This window comes from Dendroctonus ponderosae, unplaced genomic scaffold, assembly GCF_020466585.1.
Source record: "Dendroctonus ponderosae isolate FM_Combo_2020 unplaced genomic scaffold, Dpon_F_20191213v2 Dpon_F_20191213_3, whole genome shotgun sequence".
Lineage (NCBI taxonomy): Eukaryota > Metazoa > Arthropoda > Insecta > Coleoptera > Curculionidae > Dendroctonus > Dendroctonus ponderosae.
The window spans coordinates 6,170,928-6,192,213 of record NW_026018508.1 but is presented as its reverse complement, the minus strand read 5'-3'; the positions used below and the strand labels follow the sequence as shown (position 1 = coordinate 6,192,213).

At 30.4% G+C, this 21,286-nt stretch overlaps 3 protein-coding genes and 1 long non-coding RNA gene across 5 annotated transcripts in view; 2 read left to right on the top strand and 2 right to left on the bottom strand.

The window, feature by feature from the left end:
* The window catches only part of LOC109543645, a gene marked incomplete in the record, with an annotated part of 106,667 nt that extends 104,416 nt beyond the window's left edge, over positions 1–2,251 (top strand). Inside the window, 1 exon segment of the mRNA XM_048664930.1 lies at positions 279–2,251. Coding sequence (XP_048520887.1) covers positions 279–382 — 104 coding nt within the window.
* Positions 2,252–2,425: 174 nt separating this feature from the next.
* On the bottom strand, positions 2,426–4,839 carry LOC109543648. The gene is made up of 4 exons (XM_019913468.2): positions 4,722–4,839; positions 4,137–4,199; positions 3,819–4,079; positions 2,426–2,636 (listed from the first exon to the last, which is right to left on the bottom strand). The coding sequence occupies exons 1-4, from the start codon at positions 4,725–4,727 to the stop codon at positions 2,565–2,567; spliced, it is 402 nt and encodes a 133-aa protein (XP_019769027.1). The 5' UTR covers positions 4,728–4,839; the 3' UTR covers positions 2,426–2,564.
* Positions 4,840–4,885: 46 nt separating this feature from the next.
* On the top strand, positions 4,886–6,920 carry LOC109543649. Its single transcript, XR_002172511.2, has 3 exons — positions 4,886–5,026; positions 5,546–5,749; positions 6,704–6,920. It is a non-coding gene; the product is annotated as an uncharacterized LOC109543649 (long non-coding RNA).
* LOC109543647 (mitochondrial glutamate carrier 1) lies at positions 6,916–19,296 on the bottom strand. Of its 2 annotated transcripts, XM_019913467.2 has the most exons (8): positions 19,043–19,296; positions 14,471–14,509; positions 13,055–13,189; positions 12,715–12,864; positions 10,931–11,064; positions 10,604–10,789; positions 10,384–10,540; positions 6,916–8,835 (listed from the first exon to the last, which is right to left on the bottom strand). In XM_019913467.2, the coding sequence occupies exons 2-8, from the start codon at positions 14,494–14,496 to the stop codon at positions 8,691–8,693; spliced, it is 933 nt and encodes a 310-aa protein (XP_019769026.1). In that variant the 5' UTR covers positions 14,497–14,509; positions 19,043–19,296; the 3' UTR covers positions 6,916–8,690. The 2 variants fall into 2 exon arrangements, with proteins under 2 accessions (XP_019769026.1, XP_048520894.1); XM_048664937.1 differs by lacking the exon at positions 14,471–14,509.
* Between the last annotated feature and the right edge of the window lie 1,990 nt (positions 19,297–21,286).

The window sequence follows — 21,286 nt, the reverse complement described above, 5'->3', positions numbered from 1 at the left end:
TCAGAGTGATTCAGGAGGAAATGGGAACAGTTTAAGGATATGTGTAAGAATTAAGTTAAATACATCTATATCCAAGTCTGATTTTGCTTGATAATATGACCAAGTCTGATTTTGCTTGATTTATTTGCTTCAGAGACACTTCTCTGCCTATCTACTTTATTTCGATAATGTCTGTACTTTGTTTGGGTCATTATTTATTTTCGGCTTTCTCAGTTTGTTGACTAAAGCAAATGAAGCAGTGTAAACATATACCACATACAATAATTTAACACTTTCAGGTATTAGCCAAAGTTCTAGCAGCACGATGACCTCACCAACTTCACCTCAAAACCCACCAGTGCCAACAAGTCAGAAAGCCATGTTTTACGCAATGAACGTCTAAAAATTGCGAAAAATCCATGTAAGCATGTTAACTTAATCAAAACAGAATCCTTGAAAAAAATGTGGATCAAAGTACTATTAAGAAAACTACAGGCAAAACAGTCAACCAGAACCTGTTGGAAAGTTTATCAATTCACTTCTGACTTTGGAAATTTATATATGTTGTCTGTTGTTTCTGAGATTGCAAAGTTGGGCTGATGCAACCAACCAATATGTTAAGGAATTGCACATCAACTAGTATTGAGGGTACAAATAGCTAAATAATAATTGATTGACGGGATACTTGTACTTACATCTAACCAAGCAGCTATTTGTTCCTGTAAAATAGTAGCGATTTTATCTTAAAGTTATTAATATCTTAGTAGGTTATAATAACCATCAAATAAGGGCAGAAAAGTTGCTTTACAAGCAACTTAAATGTTTTACTATAGTGAACATTTCAAAATACTTAATGTGTGCTTGTGATTTAAATATAAATTGTTACATCAAGTTAAGTTCAAATTTGCTTAGGCTTGGTTGTTACTGTACAAAAGAAAAGAACACAATTTTTTCGCTTACCAAATAAGTCAAGTTTCGGGGTTTGGTTGTTATTGAGTTGGAAAACTGTTTTTTGAGAATTTTAAAATTTTTCGCGAGCTTAACAGGGGAATTCATGACATTGAGAGTCAAAGTGCTATGAACACAATTTATGAAACTTTTTATTCCAACTTTAGAGCTTTCCAAACGAAAAGCTATTAATTAAATTCCTACTTTTGTCAAAGTATTGGGATTTACAACATGGTTCTAAAACAAGTGTTTTAAAACAAATGAAACTCTTTCTTAGAACCACGGATTAACGAAACTTCGAAAATCCAGTGGATATCAAAACACCAAGGAATTCCCTGTTAGTTGAATATTGTTGAACACATAGTTGATTTCTCTTTGTTTTTGTTTGATTGTGTGGCTCTAGTTGTTAGAATTTCCCATGTTTTCTAATGTAAAAGACAAAATGTGTAGAGTAGACATTGTTGCCAAAAAGGAGATTCCAATACCAAAGTATTATTAGTTAGATAAGTGTTAATTGACCAAATACTAAAATAAAACCATTGATTATACTGAAAGACGGTGTGCTCTAATATTTTTCTGCAGTATTACTTAAGTATCCTGGATCTGAAATTCGTTTAATTATGCAATATTTACCAAGTTGCAATGGACATGTTAGTTCCATGCAAAAGTGGTGAATATTGTCATCAGAAGTACATATTATATACTTATTATTTTTGGTGACTTTTAGACAAAAATACCAAGATTGTGATTAAACAAGTGACAAAGTTGCTTTAGTTATTACTTATAATGTATTGATTACTGGTAGAAAAAGAATAATTGTGTTTAAAATATTTATTTTAACAATAAGTAGAAGAGTTTACTCCGATCGGGGTAAATAATTATTTATTTATTGATATATTGTAAAAGTGAGAATTTAGAAAGTCGGTCTAAGCGTATTTATAGACTCAGATGTATTACTTACGTAACAAATATTGATCTTATATTGTTGCTCATAATATTAGAAAAGTGACTCTACTGACTTACTATGTTCCTTAACTTAGACTTAGAGTAAGCTTACTTATATATTTGTCGTTAAGCATCTCATCTGTGTTATGATATTTTCTCTGCAAATTTGTTGCAATTGATAGATTTTTTTATATAGTTTTTTATATGTTATTAAAGTTGGTAGAGTCTTCCTTGAATAGAAAATGGAATTGTTTTGAGAGATCTACTGTTTAAGTTATAAGGAATGTCTAACATATTTTATACCAAAATTAACTACATACTGACACAAAATGAATTATAAAATATTACAATGATATTAATAAATTGATTGTATACTGAAGTGTAACGTTTTCATCTACTACATACTTACCCTTGAAATACAAGATTTTAGCTGCAGATGTTAGTTGCTTGTGGATTTCGAATATTTTATAACTAGAGCAATATGCGGTCCAGAGCAACGGAAAAAAGCAAAAAATATGGGGTAAAACAACGTAAAAGTTATAAAAACAGCATGTTAAATTAGTACCTTTTCAGGTAGTCATAATGCAACTTTAATCTTCTTTAAAGTCAAATTACAATTGTTATAGTTCAGAAATAAATAGCTAAAGACGATAAATTAATAATATTTTCTGGTATTCCAAACCAATCGAGCTTCAGATATTGTACGATTTATAACTCGCTCCGCTATCCAACAGATATACGAAAGCAGCTATTAGACCAAATATCTGAAAAAAAATGGAACTAATTACTTAATTTTCATAAAGTTTTATTTTACTTGTTAAGTTGTTCGGTAAACATATTTCACATGCGTTTTATATGTGTTTCTTTATAAACTGAGATAATAATGTGGATATTTGTCAATTACGTCTCTTTCGTACAATTGGAAATTAAAAATGTTTAATAGTAATCTTTAATTAAAACTTTGCAAAAGGCTCATCTTCGCGATTTTCCTACCAGAATTATTTTGATTATCAATTAAGTTTAATAACTCTCGCTACTTACTTTTAATTAAAAGCGGTTCCGATTTGAATTTTTCTGAATATATTTTTCAATTTCAAATGATACAATTTTGGACGGATTACTTACGTTTCCGTTTTAAATACTTCGTTAATGCTTCTCTTATGGCTCTCAGGAGCAAAATAATGCACAAATAAACTAATAAAGAATTAAGCAAAATGTATCTTCCACTGCAATGTAGCGACATAATGACATCTTTTTTTAAATACAGGGTGTACATTTATATGTATATTTTATATTTTTTAAATATATACATATTTGTACTAATTCCAATCTTCAATTGAGGCTTGATGGTTAAATATAAATAATTGGCAGGGATGGTGTTAATTAGTCATAATTAAATAATTCAATAATTTTGCACGATTATTTAAAAAAAGTCTGAGCTGAAAACAAGTTTTCCTTTGGAAAAGAGGAATACATTTATATCGATAAGGGAAGCTGCTTGCAAACAGTGTATTTAATCTTAATTAGGAAACTCCTTTACAACAATTTGCTAGATGAAGGGTGTTTTACGAAAAGTAATTATTAAAATATGTTTGAAAGAGTCGGTTTAAACTTTTGCACATTTTGTATAAAACTATTACTATACTCTATTAGCAAATTCGAAGGATCAAGACCAAATCTTTAGAGACATATATAAGTATAAAGCAAAGAGTAATTTAGAGAAATATAACTTTTAAGTTATAAACTTACTTAAACGTTGCGAAATAAAAAATGTGAGAGTATAAAAGTTTAAATGGTCTGTACATATTATTTCCTTTAAAATCACGATTTGATCATTTTGAAGACCATTCCATTCCATTCCCTACCGTATTTTTCCTGTATATTGTACAATATTTTCAGCAAGTTGTTTAAATCGTCCCTATTTTTTACAATAGGTACCCACTTACCGCTCCTGCTCTGTGGTAACTGCTGTAATATCTGGCTATCAAAATTGACGATACGATGAGGAGGTAAACGAACATAAGCAGATGAGATACAAACTGGTATCTAAGTAGACCATTTAAGGAATGTCCAGCCTCAGTTAAGCTCAAAACGAGTATCAGAAGCGATAATATTATGCCAATAATTGTCCCTGCATAAAAGGCGTTTATTAGATCGTTTGGCCAGCCTTTAACTGCTACCAAGATCACAGCCAATAAACATGTCAGCTAAAAATGCTATTTTAATTGGAAAGCTAGCAGAAAAAAAGAAACATGTGTACTTACTATTTCTAAAAATTTTAAAATGCCTAAGACTGACTTGGCATGACTGGTTCCATAGACTACTTCCTAAAATAAAGTAGTAATAAATGTATAAATTTAATAAAATATTCAAAAATTAAAAGCTAATAGATAAAGGTTCCACAGAAGCTACTAATTTCGAAACCTTTTTTGCTGAATATTCAGAGCTCTAGATAATGAAATAGAGGTTTGATGACATTTCATTTGAAGCTAGAAGAAAGTCGTTATCAGTTCTGTTGTAAATGTGTATCATTAAAAAACATATCTCCATATTTAGAAACAAATATGCTCACTTTGGTTTATGGTTAATCTCAATCAGCCTTAAAAGCCTAAAACTTTGCCAGTTTAAAGTCCTTTGGATAACAAAGTAACCAGGAATAGGCACTGAAATTCGATCATCCTGCGCTTATTAATATATTTCCATATAAATCAATGAGCTGTTCTTAGATGATTATGTCTACATAATCCTATTGAGTTTCAATCAACGTAATCTTTAAGATTTCAAAAAACGTCTTACCATTTCAGTTAAAATATTCCAAAAAAATTGTAAAACTTTTCAGACCTACTTACCCCCATTATACGAATAAATCTCACTGTACTTTCGCTACTTTCGCCCTACGCTTACAATGAGAATAGTATAACAATTATTTTAGTTAACACCTAAGTATGATAAACAATTATCTTATCATTGTTTATCAATAATCTTGTTTGTTTTGAAGGGTCGGACTATTCGTGCTACTGCTATCAATGACGAATATTTTCATCCGAATCTTGATTTGTGAGAAGCATGGATATTATTAGCACCACATGTGTGAAAATGAGTCAGAATGTTGAGATTAAATAATCTGAATGGACTTCCATTGATTGTCTTAAAGGTACGTTGTCATATTATTCCTTTGTCTAGCTGAAAGTTCTATTATGCCTTATTATTTAAATATTGGAACTAAACTACTATTTGTAATGTTTGTATAATATCAAAACTTTTACAATGTTGGTAAAATGGCATGAGATTAATTAACAATTGCATCTTCAGTCGAAACCTCTCAGTGCTTCAAGGTAAATAGCTTCCATCCCGTATCCATTTTTATTTTTTCTCTTACAGCTCAACATATTGTTTTGCTTAGCTGTAGATTTTCGACTTTCAAATTTTCAGAAAATTTCAGGAAAACGTTTTTGTTTGCCTTATATGTTCCTTGTTTGATATGTCGCAACTTCTCTAACACGATTTCCAGATATTGCATATTGATTCTGGAAATTTAAATTAAGACGCGCGTATATTGCATTGAAAAATATATAGACGGACATTTTCAAAATCTAGGGCTTATTTTTTAATCCACCGCCTGTTGTGTTTTTTACTTCTAATTTTAACCCATTTTATCTGAATGTTATAATAGGATAGTGCAAACTACCTGTTAGAGCAAGCTGCAAGAGATTAGAGGATAAATTAACACAAACCTGTATAAGGGAGGCAGCACAAGAATCTCTTGAAATGTAGAATACGAAAAGTACAAATTAAGAAGAAAAAACATATTTACCAAAAATTCCAACAGAAGAAGGATGCACAAACAAGAGAAGAATATAAGCAAGAAAACCGAAAGGTAAAGGCAGAAGTACTAAAATTTTGTTTCTAGCTTTTCCAGTGGTGTGGGTAAAGGCACGTCTGTAGATAATTTAAAATAGAAAAATGTTAGACCACTGATTTTTTAAACAAAAAACATCTTGATTCAAATTCCTGTTCAATGTGGTCAAGTCAAGAGAAAAGGTCTCTTGACTTTTTTTCTACCACTTCCCGTTTGCGAGTAAACAAATTAAAACCGATTTATTGCACATCGTAATCGGGCTTTTATTAAAAAGTTGCCTCTGCACTAGTTTTTGTCGCCGATTGACAAAATTCTTATTTTTTATCATTTTGAGTAACTTTAGGTGTCACCTTCTTTTTGCGTTTTACGTAATTTTCAATAAGTTCACGTTAGTTGAAAACTTTATTTGTTGAAATGGCTGAGTTTTCAAATGTAAATTCTTTACATTTAAAAATGGAAATCCACAATTTCCAAACGCGTCTTCCAAATATCTGCGTCTTTGCAAACACCAATAGAAGGGTCATTGAGTCAGAAAAAGTAGCACTATTTCGAGTCATGCAAAAACTTACCAAGAAACGCAGATTTAATTGCAAAATGTACAACCTTCAACCCTTTAAAGCTACAAGGCTAAGGATCAATACCTTTCAAGAAGTTTAACGAAACAGCTCATTATTCTTTATGATATAAGTTATTCCGAGCAAATATTTGTCTTGCAGTGCATTTGGAATTATAATATTTAGACGATTTTGGTTCTTCGTGTTCTTAGAGCGACAGAATAATATATTTCTTTAATCATGGCTTTTCTTGCTTCATTCAATGTAGAAAAACACAGCGGAATTTTATTTATCCCTTTAAAGTCTGCGATAATGTAAACATTGATCTTTAAAAAATGTAGGCGATGTTTACAACATAAATAGTTTACTATGTTTTGTATTCTGTTTAATCACTTTCACTGGGAAACTTTTCTTTTAGTGACTTCAAAACCGGACGATCACAATATGGAGCAACTGATGTCGAATTTGGTCTCAATTATCTGAACTCTGAAGAGTTTTGATTCATATTATATTTCAAAATAAATCAAAAAACTATTTTTCTCTTTTCGAAATCCAACGTCGCCATCCATTTCTCAATGTTGCTAACGTGTTTTTACAGGCTGCAAATTGTGATGAAATAAATAATCAAAACAAAACAGATTACATTTATTTAACAAGCAATATCATAACTATTTGAATAGCCATAAGTTTTCTTCCTGAAATTTTATTGACGACAATTGACGATGAATTGATACATTATACATATAATAATTTATATTTTTTTTCACTATTTCTACACTTATAAATCTCATCTCAATATGCACAAACATGCAGTTCCCGAAAAAAATATCTCTAATATTTAGTCTTCCTTCCTGCAAATGCTTTATATACTACAAGTTGTCTTTAAAGTGCTACCTAGTACTTAAAAGCAGCTAATATCAACTTATAATAATAAGCCCACATAGGCACTAAAAGTAATAACACAGCGATTCCAATTATTTATATCAACGCCAAAGTTTTTAATTTCAATATTCTTTAAGTATAGTGAGCTGTTTAGATCTTCTAGTTCAAAATACAATATTAAATTATAGGAACCAATATAAAATTATTTTACTACTCATTCGACGAATATCGAATAGCAGGTCTTTTAATAAGCAAGTTTAATTATGTATGAAAATGTATAAATACAAGACAAGTATATGCTTCATAATAGAAAGGGTGTGAAAAAATAAAACCATCAATTATATTGCTTGTAAGCAAAATTTAGGAGGAAACTTTAACAGTTCTGTCCTCAATAAATATATTACCACTAATTAAAAGAAAAACTATTGCCTTCCACACTGTTGCAGTAGTAGTTTTTTTTTCGCTTAATACAATTAATTTGGAGCGGTTGAAATTTATTTTTTGTACGTTTTTTATATTATTTTTTTCCGCGCGATATCTACGTAGCTATCTAGCAATTTATATCATTGGAAGCTTGAAAATTTGCTCACCTAATATAATACACTGCTAATAGCAATAACTGGTAATATAAAACATCGAAAACATGTAAATCTTACCCCTAATTATTTTACAGCACAATTAGTAGAGCACAGCTTTATTGTCTCAATATTATTTTATGTTCCAAAACACTCGGTTACTTTCAGAAGCAACTTTAGCTAGATGGAATTAAAGCAAATATAGGTATTCAGCTCTTGCGGCTTTTGAAAAGTGATTTGGTTGGAAAAGTTACGAACAATAAAAACAAAAGACCAAATTACACTATTGATATTGTTATTTAAAATAATGTATATTGTGAGTAAAATTAATATAAATGTAAATAAACATAACATGGAAATTTGAATAGTTAACGGTAAGAATAAGGCAACAATTTTCTTATTATTTTATGATTATTATTAATAATCATTAAATAATTATTGCATTATTACACAGAATTGTAATCTACCTATACCAATTCGCTGTAAACGAAAAAATCCATGAAATAACCAATAATTAACTTCGATAAAATGATCCTTAATCTTTGCGTAAGATATAATTATACAAGTAAACAATGTGACGTTAAGGGGAAATAAATAAGAAACATTAAATAAATTATTATGTACTATCCAAATATTACAAGACATATTACAGCTTACTTTTAGACTGAAAATTGGCAATGACATGTTTGAGTACACTTTTTCATCCACTGATTATACTGCAAACTACATTTTTTGCTTCGAGGTGAATATCGCATTACGTAACGTTTTGACTAATTTCAATCGGTCAAGGTTGAATTTATTAATTCAATATCAGTTGCAATTCAAGCTATCATTCCAATTACGCGAATTTTTTTCTAGCACATTTTTTCTATTAGGAACAAATAATCGAATATTAAAGTAAGTAGTTCTACAACGAACTATGGCAATCGTGAATAACAATTATGCCGTTTAACCCCTGTTAATGCCTAACAATCGTTCTGCCACTCCTAAGTAGTAAACTGTTTGGGCAATACCAAACAGGGGAGCTATAACAATCATCCTGCAAGCTCCTCCTTTGAAAAAAGCCGTAGGGCCTTCGTACCGTAGAATATTTCTATAAAAAATAATGTTTGAATAGTTCAATTGAATATATAAACACTTTTACCAAAACTACTTAAAGTTAATAAAGTACTTTTTCCATACGTATGTTTACTATTTTGCCTGTTTAGAGCTTTAAATGATTTTAAGTGAAAATTTTGAAATATTTTCAGTTGCAATTCACACTTTCAAAAAAAAAGCATTTTGCAGAAACAGTATATTTTACTTAAAGCCCACAAATTGTTTCAGCTATTTAGCTATAATTTAGCTATATTTGACGACGATAGACGAAAATAATTTTCAATTGATTTTTCAGAAGAATGAAGACCAAATGTTTTAAAAATAATTGGTGGACCAAATTTGTTCCTTTACTGAACAAATTTAACTTTTTAGGTCCTTTGTCGATAAAAATAGCGCAGATTCATATGCTCAAGATCAGCAAGTTTTATGTTTCAAGCACAGCAAAGCCCGTATCTTAATCATGTACAAGACGCTTTTGTGTTCGAAATGCATTAATATAAAATGATAGAACAACATTAATCGCAACCATAATTTAAGAAAAAGTAAATTGAACCAAAATGAAGTTGTTGATAAAAGATAAAAATTAAATGCCTAGATAGTAAATAAGCAACGAAATGAGCAAAGAAAACAATGTAATTTTTATAAAAAGTTAAAAATTGATGCGTATTAATACTGTGTGGGCGATTCCGAAGTCATTTTCGCAAAATCGTAATTCATAGTATGTTAAACTCGAAAAAGTGTATATTAGTTCATTCTAATTTTTACGGTTTTTATTGAATCATAGACTCCTTTTTTGTTTCTTATTTCAATCTTCACGATTATTTTTAACTCTAAAAATAATGAGTCAAGCACGCAAAAAAAACGAATGTAATGTGCTCTTCACGATAAAAAAAAACTCATTAATATCGCGTATTGATTATATTTTGAAGCATTTTACACCGGTTCATATTATTTTCGATTAATCTGGGTAAAAATCTTTTTCAATGTCGATATTAAAACCTACAATTTAGATTTTTCTTTAGAAAATTATGACCAAAATTAAATTTAGTGGAGAATAAATTTCACATAAAATTCAAGGTAAGATCAGTTATACCTTATTATTATGACTAACACAAACTGGCAAGTATACAGGCTGTCCCGTAAGCACATGATCAAAAGAATACTGCGATATTCTTTGCATCAAAAGAAGACGATCTGACCTAACTTTTATTAACAAACCATGTCTGACTCCTCTTCTATTGATGGTCAAAGTTCTTCAGAAAAATATCTTTTTTGAAAAATCTACCCTTTTTCCATTAAACGTCGTAAACGTAATACATAATATTTGAAAAATGTCCGCGATTAATTCTGAAATGTCTGAATGAAACAGTAAAAATTGTAAATTTGAAAACAGGCGAAAATAAAATCGAAACCAATGAACTAACATTGTTGTTCAACAGCAAGGACAAGTTACAAGAATTAATGTAATAATAAAAAAGAAAACTCATACTGATTTATTTTTAGTCATAGACACAAACTGAAAAATAAAAGAGTGACAACTTACACAAAAGCGTTTCCAATCCCAGAATACGACCGTTCGCCCTCCGCTTTATGTATGGCTTGTAGACGAGTCTTAACAACATCGAATGGATTTACTGACAGAGCAGCAAAAGAGCCTGCGACACATCCTGACAAAAATGAACACCAAAACACCGCTTCACCTAAAGCAAAAAAAAAATGTGTGTTTATGCATAGCTGCAATCGACTCTGAACGCTGAAGGTACCTGATCCGTCGCTTCTTCTAGGCCCCAAGTCATTGAGAGTGGCAAACAGCGGAAAATATATCACAGAAAATGAAACATCCCGAAGCATAGTCGCACCTGTGCCCTTATACAAGCCTAAGATACCGTGCTGTCTAAACAAGCCCATGGCAAGTTCAGTGGCTGAGGTTTTTTGTACTGTTTTTCCAACTACAACAAAAAATCCGGTAATGTTTGCGATCTGTACGTATAACAGGACTTTTTCGTTCAACACTAGAAAATCTAAAGAATATCCGCATCCCGCTCCGCTTGCCTCTCTAATCGACACCTAACTAAATAAAAAGCATGTACCTAAAAGAGCTTGAGCTGCAACTCTTCCAGCATCCTGCATTTGAATTTTCAACAACTCCATTGGGGTCGTTATGACGATCTGGCATAATCCCGCTAATCCTCCGGCTAACATTTGCCGAAAGATTGGAAGAGTCCTAAAAGTTGCGCATACTTTAAAGTTATGGCAAAAATTCATAATATTTTGATATTTAAGCATAATTTTGCGTCATACCGTATATACCAATTACTAGTTATCGGAAAGATAGACAGAGTGTCTATTTAAGTTGGCAACATGTAAGACAGGTTTTTATTATTAATTTTACAAAAAAAAACACACAAACACCTAAAATAAATCTATAAATTTTTTTCAGGCGTTTTGGTCAAGAGTAAGTATTTTTATTTTTGCCCATATTGAAAATAGTTATTAAAAAAATTCATTAGAACTGGAAACTAGGTCCTAAAAATAATTTATAAAAATTATTAGAAATGCCAGCAACATTAAGGATGAAGATAAAAGTAAAATTGGGTTACAATAATACCGCAAAGCTGCAGAATTTTTTGCTAACAGACAGATAAAAACTTGACTCAGGCACGATTAGAAAAATATTAAATAAATTAAGACTTTTGAAGAAGTAACTAATAATTATTTAAGAAGCAGAATATAATAAAAAAATGTAAATGCAATTTTTTGATATTGCCAAAAATAAATAATTAATTATCGCCTAGTCAAAAAAAAATACTTTACACTTGAGCAAAATGCAAATTTTTGTAATAGCAGATGGTTTTATTTTACTTTTCATACCATGCAGAACCTTTTATAAAGAGTAACTATTCTTGTAAAATTAATAATAAAAAAGCTTCCAAACTGCTGCCTTCAGTATACGAACTGAACCTATAATATATAACATTTTGAGGTTGTTTCTAATGAACACTAAATTTGAAACTGGCGATTTTTTTCCGTCGTCTAGGCAGTCGGGAAAAGTCTTCCTGACGTTTCACAAGCATAAGTGGCCTGCATCTTCAGAGGTCAGCGTCGACCAAGTTTTTCCACAACTTGAAAGCCCACAAAATTCACCAGTTTAAAGAAATGCTCTATCAATAATCAAGTTATAAACATCAGTTGAAATGTTGAATTTCGAAATTGGTGTTATTTTTCAGAAGAAACTATAGAATGTTTTTTACTGATAATAAACAATATTTTTTAGCTATTTTGTTAAACCGAGGATACAAATCTAAAATATTTAATACAGAGCCTTTCCATGGAAAAACATGCCATAATAGGTATGTTGTCAATGTTGGGTAGAATGAAAAATCTTCTTTTATGGAGTTCATTTATAAATAGGTACCTAATAATTGGACTTAAAAATTAACACAAATTCGAATCTCCGTGTGTTGAATGTTTTCTCGCTTACCAAGGTGGTAAGCTCTTGATTACTGTAAAAACGCTATTTTCATATAATTTGATAATTGGAATTACAACAAATTTAACAATAATAAAAAATAATCGAAAATCAGTTTTTCTTTTTGTAAATAAAAAGACGAAAGAAATAAAACAGATGCCAAAAAGGTAAATGCAAGAAAGTTAACTAACACCCAATATGTTAAAAATTCTTCACCAATTTCCCATGAAATAGTTTCCAGTCTGTAGATGAATAGCAAAAATTATACAATTGGAGAAATCACAACAGGAAATAAAACTACCGACACCAAGCTCACAAACTCTTATTAAAACGACACAAACTATGGTAATTACGAGAGCAATAAAACTAGTTAATTGCAAGTTATTTACCTTTACAATCACTTACTTTTCTTGGGTTTGTAAATTATATCTGAAAAAATCATTAGCTGCCAGTTTTATAGCTTTCTCTGGAGTAATGAGAAGAATATTGACTGCAGATCCTCGATACATGCCAAGAAAGCCTTCTTGTTTGTATACTTTTTTAAAAGCGTCTATCCTGGAAGATTCAAAACATGCATTTATGTTATTTTAGCTTGTACGAAAATAATATTATTTATAAGTCATTAAGTATGAAACTTGTTTCTATTATTTTACACACTTTGGACCAACTTCCGTCTACGGTTTTCAAACGAAAACTATTTGTAGTTCAATGTGAGACAAACATACAAACAAAACGTTATACTTACATGTTATTATACATCTTTTCTCCATTGGGTCCAATCTGCTGATTCTGTAGCCTGGTTTTAACCAGGTCCAATGGAAAGACGCATGTGACGCCAATGATGCCAGCAATTCCGCCATTGACAATTTTTGGAACCAATCTTAAAGAAATTCGGCAATTTTATGTAAAAACTAGAAAGTATTAAATGCTTTTAAAATTCTTCGTAATTCAGCAAACAACTCTTTTTGACTGCTGAACAAATCTGATAATGTGATAGTCAGAAATGACCTTTGAAAGCTTCTGGACATTATGGAATTATATGATAAAGTAAGTATTCGATTATAAACAGGAATAAACCACTGTTATAAAAAGAATAGTGAACCTTTAAACTGAATCTACAAAGAATAACGAAATGCGGGCCAACAGGAACAGTTACTGATTTCTAGCGAACGATCGCGATCTTCAATTTGGTTTAGAATGATTCTTCTGATATGAACAATTTATCAACACAAAAAGCTTCAATTTACGTCTCATAATCAATACGCTTAGTGTTTAACAGACCAAAAACAAATCAGTAAAAGTGCGAGGAGAAAGTTATATTTATTAAATTTATGAAAAATTATTTACAAAAGTGACCGTAGTATTAATCTCTTAGTAACTATTACAGACAGAAAAAATCAGTTGAATCAAGACAAAGTTGTTCATTTTAAAGCAGACAAATCTACAAAATTGCGTTTTGAAAATTCCGATTACAGCAGAAAATGTTTATTTGCGTCTTAGATTTTCGTAAAATTGGTCTGTATAACATCTTCAGAGGTGGTTTGCTTGGGGAAGCAATCACTTCCAAAGATGCGAGCTTGAAGAACTCACTAGTTTCAATCTTCAAAACTATTTTTTTGCAGTGGCTACAAACTGTATTTTAAATATACCTCTTTTGAAACATAAGAGGAAGCTATCTGTTTTTCAATGGCATTTGTTGATATTACAAGATATCTCCCATAACAAAAATGAACAATTCCAATAAACATGTTTCTCATATCTAATACATGATAATAAAAACTTAGAATAAGGCAAATGCCCTCTTGTCAGGTAAGCTTCGGGTTTACCTGACAATATTATTCCAGCATTTGAGAGAACTGAACATATCTACCCAATGTTTACTTATCTACCTGCAACTATACATCTGCATGAGATATTAGACCATTTATATTTGAAATAAACATTTTGTCTAACCACTTGATTTTATCACGTAAACCATTTAATATCTGACGACTGCAATATATAAATATATATATTTAGAATTTAACAAGTGGGCAAAAAGATGCATAAAATCCTGGCAGTGATCCCACAATTAAGTATGCACATTTGCTACATCAGATCACTTGAATTGCTGGTTTAGTTTCGATTATAAAACAAAGAACGTCTACGAACAAATACTTACGAAAATGAGGATTGCTTTTCGGCCATATGTAGATGTTGCCTGAAAATGGAATGCAATTTATTAAAGGATGAACACACAGTGCTGGCCAAATGTAGCAAATCAGTTGATCATCAATTAATATGAACATTATCAAGTTTCATTGAACATTTTTATTGGAAAGTAATGGATTAAGATTACCATTATTTGTCCCTGATATGGAATTGATGTTGATCCTGTAGTACAATTGTGCTGAATTGTATTAAGGAATCTCACAATTTAATTGATTAAATAGGTATTGCTTCATTTTGTTCCATCACACTGTTTTCACTTAACTTATTTGGATAAAGCTGAACACGAGACGTACATGAACTATACATTTTATGTTTTTTCAGTAAATCTACATAAACTATGTAAAGTGCACCAATTTTTTTTAAATTGTGGATAAATGCATGTCATGCTTCAAAACTTTTCTTGATTACTAAATACTAACCGACACAAAATAGATGGGTATTTAACAAAGCATTATGCTTTAATGGCGCTGTGATAAACCACTTGCAAATGCATACTTTGATTCTAATTTCGTAATTAGATTCGTTCAAGGTAACACATAAAGTCTTCGGAGCATTCCTAGACCAAAATGCCACTTTTCCAGAATAAAAGCAATCTTAAATTAGAGTAACCAACGATGAAATTTTGGATTAAAATAAAACTCTTGCTGATGCAGTCCTTAAAAGTAAAAGTAAAAAGCAAACTATTAAAAAACATATTTATAATTAAACGGGATCGATATTTATTCATTAATTTGATGCAAAATTAAAATAGTTTTGTCACAATATACGTGATTGTCAAGTTTAAGGTCAAACTGTTCAATCTAGAACGAAAAACTGATAGCGAAAAAGAGCGGTTGAAGAGTACATTTAATGAATCTATAATATGATAAATATTGGGTAAATTATGCATTTGTCATTCGTTTTAAAAATCCATTGCTTTCTTCATTTATTTTTTGTTGTATCTTTTTTTTAATTCTGATTTGCCTCATAACGAATTATAAGTTTATTTTTATTTGTTTTCAAATTATTTCGCAAACGAAATATTTTAATAACCTTTAGAGTTGGCAAACGTATTAACTAAATAAATTTTAAGAATTTCTTTTTACAAATTCAAATCGCAAAAACCTGTCGCACTGTTTCATATTATTTTAAGATTTTCTTCATAATTCTACATAATACTGTATATTTTAATTGTCCATACTGTATCTATATATACTTTCGTGTATCGTTAATGTTCAGATCTTAATTGAAAGTAAAGATTGAATTTTACATACAGAACAGAGAAACGAACAATTTTTATAAGGTTAAAAAAGTGTGTTTGGAACTCAGTAGAATAATTTTCGTTTTTTAAACCATAATCAGATCAAATGTCTTTTAAAAGACAGAAGGCAGACCTAGTCTTGACCGCGTTGAGGAAAGGAATAGATAATGAGTAAAATATCGAAACGTGCATAAAAATATTAATATACGTAGAATTTGCAAGGTTTAATTGATACAAATAAAATAATTTCCATTATTTTAAAACCAAGAAACAGCCCAAAAGTTGTAATGAGTTTTGAAAGATCGATTAAACTGCTTGATATTTTTTTAACCCGGGAGCGCAGTTAAGTGATACCTATATTTTGAGTCCAATATTTAATGAACTGATAAAAATTAGCATTATGTGCTATTTTTGTGGGGAACTTTGCAAATGGCTACTTGGTTTAGTTTGGACGATGTGATTTTTTAAAGGAGCAAGTGCAGTTGAGTGAATCATTCATTTTGAAACCAGAATTTAAGAAATTGACAAAAATCCGTATATTATTATTATTGTGCGTATATCGCAACAATATTCTTCTAAAGATGGCGAATCTTGCGATTTGAATAGTTTAGAAGTTGCTCTAGTTTAGACGATGTGCATTTCTTAAGGAGAGCGCACAGTTGAGTGAAACTTCTATTTTGAGACTGGGATTTAATAAGCTGGCAAAAATCGCCATTATTGCCGATTTTTATCAAACTTTGTACATTTATAGGATGGTGTCTTTTCCACCGATGGACAAATTCTGAAATGGTTACATGATTCTGTTTGAAAAATGCGAATTTTTTGAAGAGAAAGTGCTGTTGCGTAAAACCCCATTTTGTAGTCGGTATTTAACAGGCTAGCAAAAATTAGTATTATACGCGATTTTTATGAAACGTTTTGTATATATGTGGAGTCGTCTCTTCTAACGAAGGTGGAAAGTGAAATTAGCTATTTGCTTCTCTTTGGAAGATGCATTTTTTTTTAAAGAGAGCACCATTGTCTATTTTGAGATCGATATTTCATAAGCTAGTAAAAATCAGCATTGTTGGAAATTTTTATGAAACTTTGTGCGCCTGAAGAGCGGAGTCTCATCTAATGATGCAAATTTTAAACTGCTGCTTGCTTTAGTTTGAAAGATTCAATTTTTTTAAGAGGAAAGCATTCATTTTGAAACCGGTATTTTAGATACTGGCTAGTACTGTAGTACTAAAGCTCACAGGCATCTCATGAAGATCATCACATCACTCAGTAACAACAAATGTATAGAACATAAGACAAATACATATAGCAGTTACATAAATAAACTTTGACTCGAAAAACTTTGATAAACATGTTTGAAAAGTGAGAAGCGAACTGTTTACAAAAAATGTGAAAAATCTCTTCGCGCCCACTAAATTAACGCTTACATATACGCTAATTCCGATTTTAATTTTCAAAACCAGTTACTAATAAAAGAAGAAAAAACACGAATTATTGACAAAAACATTATTTGACTCATCCAAATTGTTCTGCATATTTTGACTTTGCCTCTATTTTAAGTAACAATTCTTCCACAATTTACTTATCAGCCGATAGCAATATGCTTTACATTTTAAATATGTATTTACAATAATAAATGTTTATATTTTAGTGCTGATATCAAGACTGAAACAACTAAACAAAATCGTGTTATGTATTCTGAGGCAGAAATTCCAATTTATATGGTCAGTTGAAAAATAGTTAATTATCATATTAATCAGTATTCTTATTAATAATTATAGTATGTTATTGTGGCAAGTTCAAGTTGCTGTGCTGCTTCAAAAGTTAAGGGAAAAGAAAACGCCTTATAAAACGTATAGACAGATATTTGCTAAGACACGCTGTATATTAAATACCATTTTTCGAGCCAAAAGTCCAATATTTGTACCAGTTGATTACTAGGAGCATGCTGCATAAATTGCCGAGTCAAACACAATTATAGTATTTTGCACTCAGGACAAAATGGTAAATAAACTAATTTCTTCGTCACAAAAACCTCATCATCTCACTTTATTAGTAATACCCGTCTGGATGTATTTACTTATATCACCTTATCTCCCATATTTTATGAAAAGTGAATTTTTCGATAATAAAGTCGTGATAATCCATTTTCAATTAAGTTGTAAACCAGCTCGCGTTTATTACTTTTTTGTTTGATTTGTATGATTTAAATGACAATAAGTTTTTTTAGATTATTTTGTTGTGGGTTTGTCGTCAAGCATCATCAGTTAACGATGAGGATCCAAATTTTAAAAAGTTGAGAAATAGATATTAATAAAAAATATTTTATTATAATCAATTTAATTTTTAATTAATAAAGAAATATTTAATATGCAGATTATTAAATCATACAAAGGAAAGTAAAATAAAAAATATAAAGTGTTTACAGACGAATGAATTTCCTTTATATTTTCATTTGGCTGCACGTATGTCCTTTTTAAATTGAAAAATAATTTTTCGGTCAATAACCGGTCAATAAACAAATACATCAATATAAATTAACTAATACTGAAAATGAACTTTACTCATGATGGTTAGGAACTGTCAGTCAAATTATGTACCTTTAAAAGTAGTAGTAGTGTTTTAGCGTTTTTAGGAAAACCCCTTTCTACAAAATAAATTAATTGTATGTGTTACGTTTGGATATCACTGTATTTGTGGAAAAAAATGCTGAAATTGAATCTTACCGAAAAATAATTGTTTTATAATCTTGAATAAGAGTTATAGAAAATATTTACACCTACGTAAGTCTGAATTACGCCTATAATTTGAGCAAAAGTGAATTCAACTAGAGGGTAAGAGAGGAACCATTTCTGCAATTTGCACATTCAAATAAACACACAGTTTTATTATACTTAAGATTTTAAGGACATCAATTCCTATAGGAAGTTCTAATCATTTTTTTAAATTAACATTTCTTTCAAGTTAAATTTAGAAAATTAGAACCGTCCGAAATATGCATTTTTATCAGAACTATTCTGTTAATTGCCTTAATTAGCTTTATTAAAGTAGACCATTTTAACCTTCAAGCAATACAAAAATATTTACAGTACAACATTTATCAATAACAATAATATGAATGATAACAACAAAACAAAATTCAGAAGAAAATATCAGTAAAAAACGAATTTTTAATGCATTTTAAGGGCCACCTAGCTGTTAACAAAAGCGCTATTGATCAGAACCCAGGCCGATTTTCCCGAAAGCTTCAAAGCCCTTTGATGTGGAAAGCAGCAAAATTACCTGGAATTAGTTCAACGTCAAATCTGGGCGTCAAAATGTCTATTCCGCGAAATATTTTAGGAATAACAGCAAAATAAACGATTCAATACACGCACAGACAGTCGAGCACACGTACTGAAACACGGTAAAACCTCATTAAAATCGGACGGGAATTTTCATACTTGCCAGCTGATTCCAATGAAGCTCCGCTCAATAAAGCGCGTTGTTTCGTTTCGTTCATTTTCTTGGTTCAACCTGCTTCAACTGCTCACTACAAGTCAGGACCGTCCCAAAGAACCTTGATAGGTCAATGTGAGAATTTATCTCAAAATCGACTAAACTTTGTTTTCTCAAAAATTTTGTTCCAGTTCCCCTAAATAACTTTTTAATTTTAGATTTAATCTTTAACCTACTTAGGAAAAATGTTTAGTTTTTTAAATGACCTGGAAAGCACCCACGGAAACACTTTTTTATAACATTTTCTAATTTATTAGGCATCTAATTATGGTTTGGAATGGCAATGTTAATTAGCTGTTTTTTATTGTCAATGTGCAAATATTAACATTCATCAGAGAGAATCAGAACCTGGAGTTTTTCAAAAAGCTTAACTCTCTTGATCAGATATAATCATCATCTTGGGTTATTGGTATAACAACAAATATGTAAACACATAAATGCCAATAACACAAATAACAAATAAAATAACATCCAACATTGGCAAGCTAAAATAATAGCAACAAGCGTTGCCACACTCTTTGAGAAACTCTTTTATATATATATTTTTCAAAGAATATTTAATTTCGTAGTATTCTGATTATGTATGGCATATTTTGGGAATTCTTTTAGATCGTTTTACAGCAACGGTGTTTAAAACAAATGAAGACTGTACAGTTCGTCGCTTTATGATATTTACAAATTGTATAAACTGCTCAGCTTTTAAAAACGGTTATGAGACAACGTTGTTTGTCCATAAAATCTACGTCACAAATAAGGAAATCGGGAGGGGACGTTTCGGTGCGGGTTTAAAACCAATAAATATACTTTTGTTATCCTCCAAATAAAGCAACAAAAAGCAAACGAAACGATTTATACAAAAAAGAACAACAGGCGCATTGGCATATGAAGAAGCTGGATAGTTTCATATGTTTAGCAGCTCTTTAGTTCAGTATTTTTCTCGGTTTCCTTTGCCTTCCATTTCCATTTTCAATTTTCTTTGACCACGATGTATACATTGCTCTTTGAAAATTTTTAACAGTTAATTAAATCAACTGATTCCTGACAGAATATCTATATTAGACGAATGTTTTTTGTTCTGGAAACAACTAGTGTTTTTGTTGTGTGTGTGTTTGAAACGTGCTCAAATGTAGAAAAATCTTTAAGAGACATGTTTGTATGCAATTTATAAGTGCGACACTCTGAACTAATTCGAAAATACTTTAGCTTAGTTTTAGTTTAGTTTTCCTTTTTCCTTGATTTTTATTATCACATCAAATGCGCTAAAATTGTTATTAGTGATGTTTTGCAGCAACAGGCTTGATCTGATAGTATTCAAGTTGAAGAACAATCAAACAAACAGATAGAACGTAAGTCAGAATTATCATCATAACTCAGATCAGAATCAGAAAGAAACCCCTAACAAAATTTGTTATTTTTATTTGAAAGACTTCTGGATTATTAAGCTCGTAATATTAACACTTTTAAAAACTGGAACCAACAAAATGATCAATGAACATAAATAAAGCCTTATTGTTCCAAAACAAATATGCTCAACTTGGACTTGTTCTATCAATGGACTTTTCCTAAAATGTACGAAAGTTAAAACATGCTTATGCAAATATTCTTTAAGGATTCGATTGGAATAAATTTGTCTATCTAGAAAACGATGTCAATGTTAGGTAACTTTGCTTACGAAATCTACGAATTTCTAGGCCGTCGTTGAACCGGACGTCTTCGAAACGTTTTGCAGACACGAGTGCCATGCGTCCTCAGAATGCTTCGCTCTAAAGGTTACTTACATTCATATTTGCAAAACGTCCAAGTCAAATATTTTCCTAAGCAGCCTTTAAAAAGTCAGCAGTTTCAAGGAATGGCCGAGAAAGCCTAACTTTTGTGATGAGAATATCATGCTAACTAAATTCAAACTTGAAATATGATTTGAAACCTAAAAGAAAATGTTGACATTGTGAAGAACTGAAAACTTGAAACAAGTACATTTAAGTTTCTTTTAGAAACTAACATTTTTTACAAACTTCTTTTTGGGTATTT

What these genes read in the sequence shown, in the direction of transcription:
- LOC109543648 (XM_019913468.2), bottom strand. An exon ending in TTTTAAAATTTTTAGAAATA is followed by an intron (nt 4,080 to 4,136) that starts GTAAGTACACAT and finishes TAGCATTTTTAG; the next exon opens with CTGACATGTTTATTGGCTGT. An exon ending in GTTACCACAGAGCAGGAGCG is followed by an intron (nt 2,637 to 3,818) that starts GTAAGTGGGTAC and finishes ATTTTTTTTCAG; the next exon opens with ATATTTGGTCTAATAGCTGC.
- LOC109543647 (XM_019913467.2), bottom strand. Translation starts at nt 14,496, where the DNA reads ATGGCCGAAAAGCAATCCTCATTTTC. An exon ending in AATTTACAAACCCAAGAAAA is followed by an intron (nt 11,065 to 12,714) that starts GTAAGTGATTGT and finishes CGCAACTTTTAG; the next exon opens with GACTCTTCCAATCTTTCGGC. An exon ending in GGGATTGGAAACGCTTTTGT is followed by an intron (nt 8,836 to 10,383) that starts GTAAGTTGTCAC and finishes TATTTTTTATAG; the next exon opens with AAATATTCTACGGTACGAAG.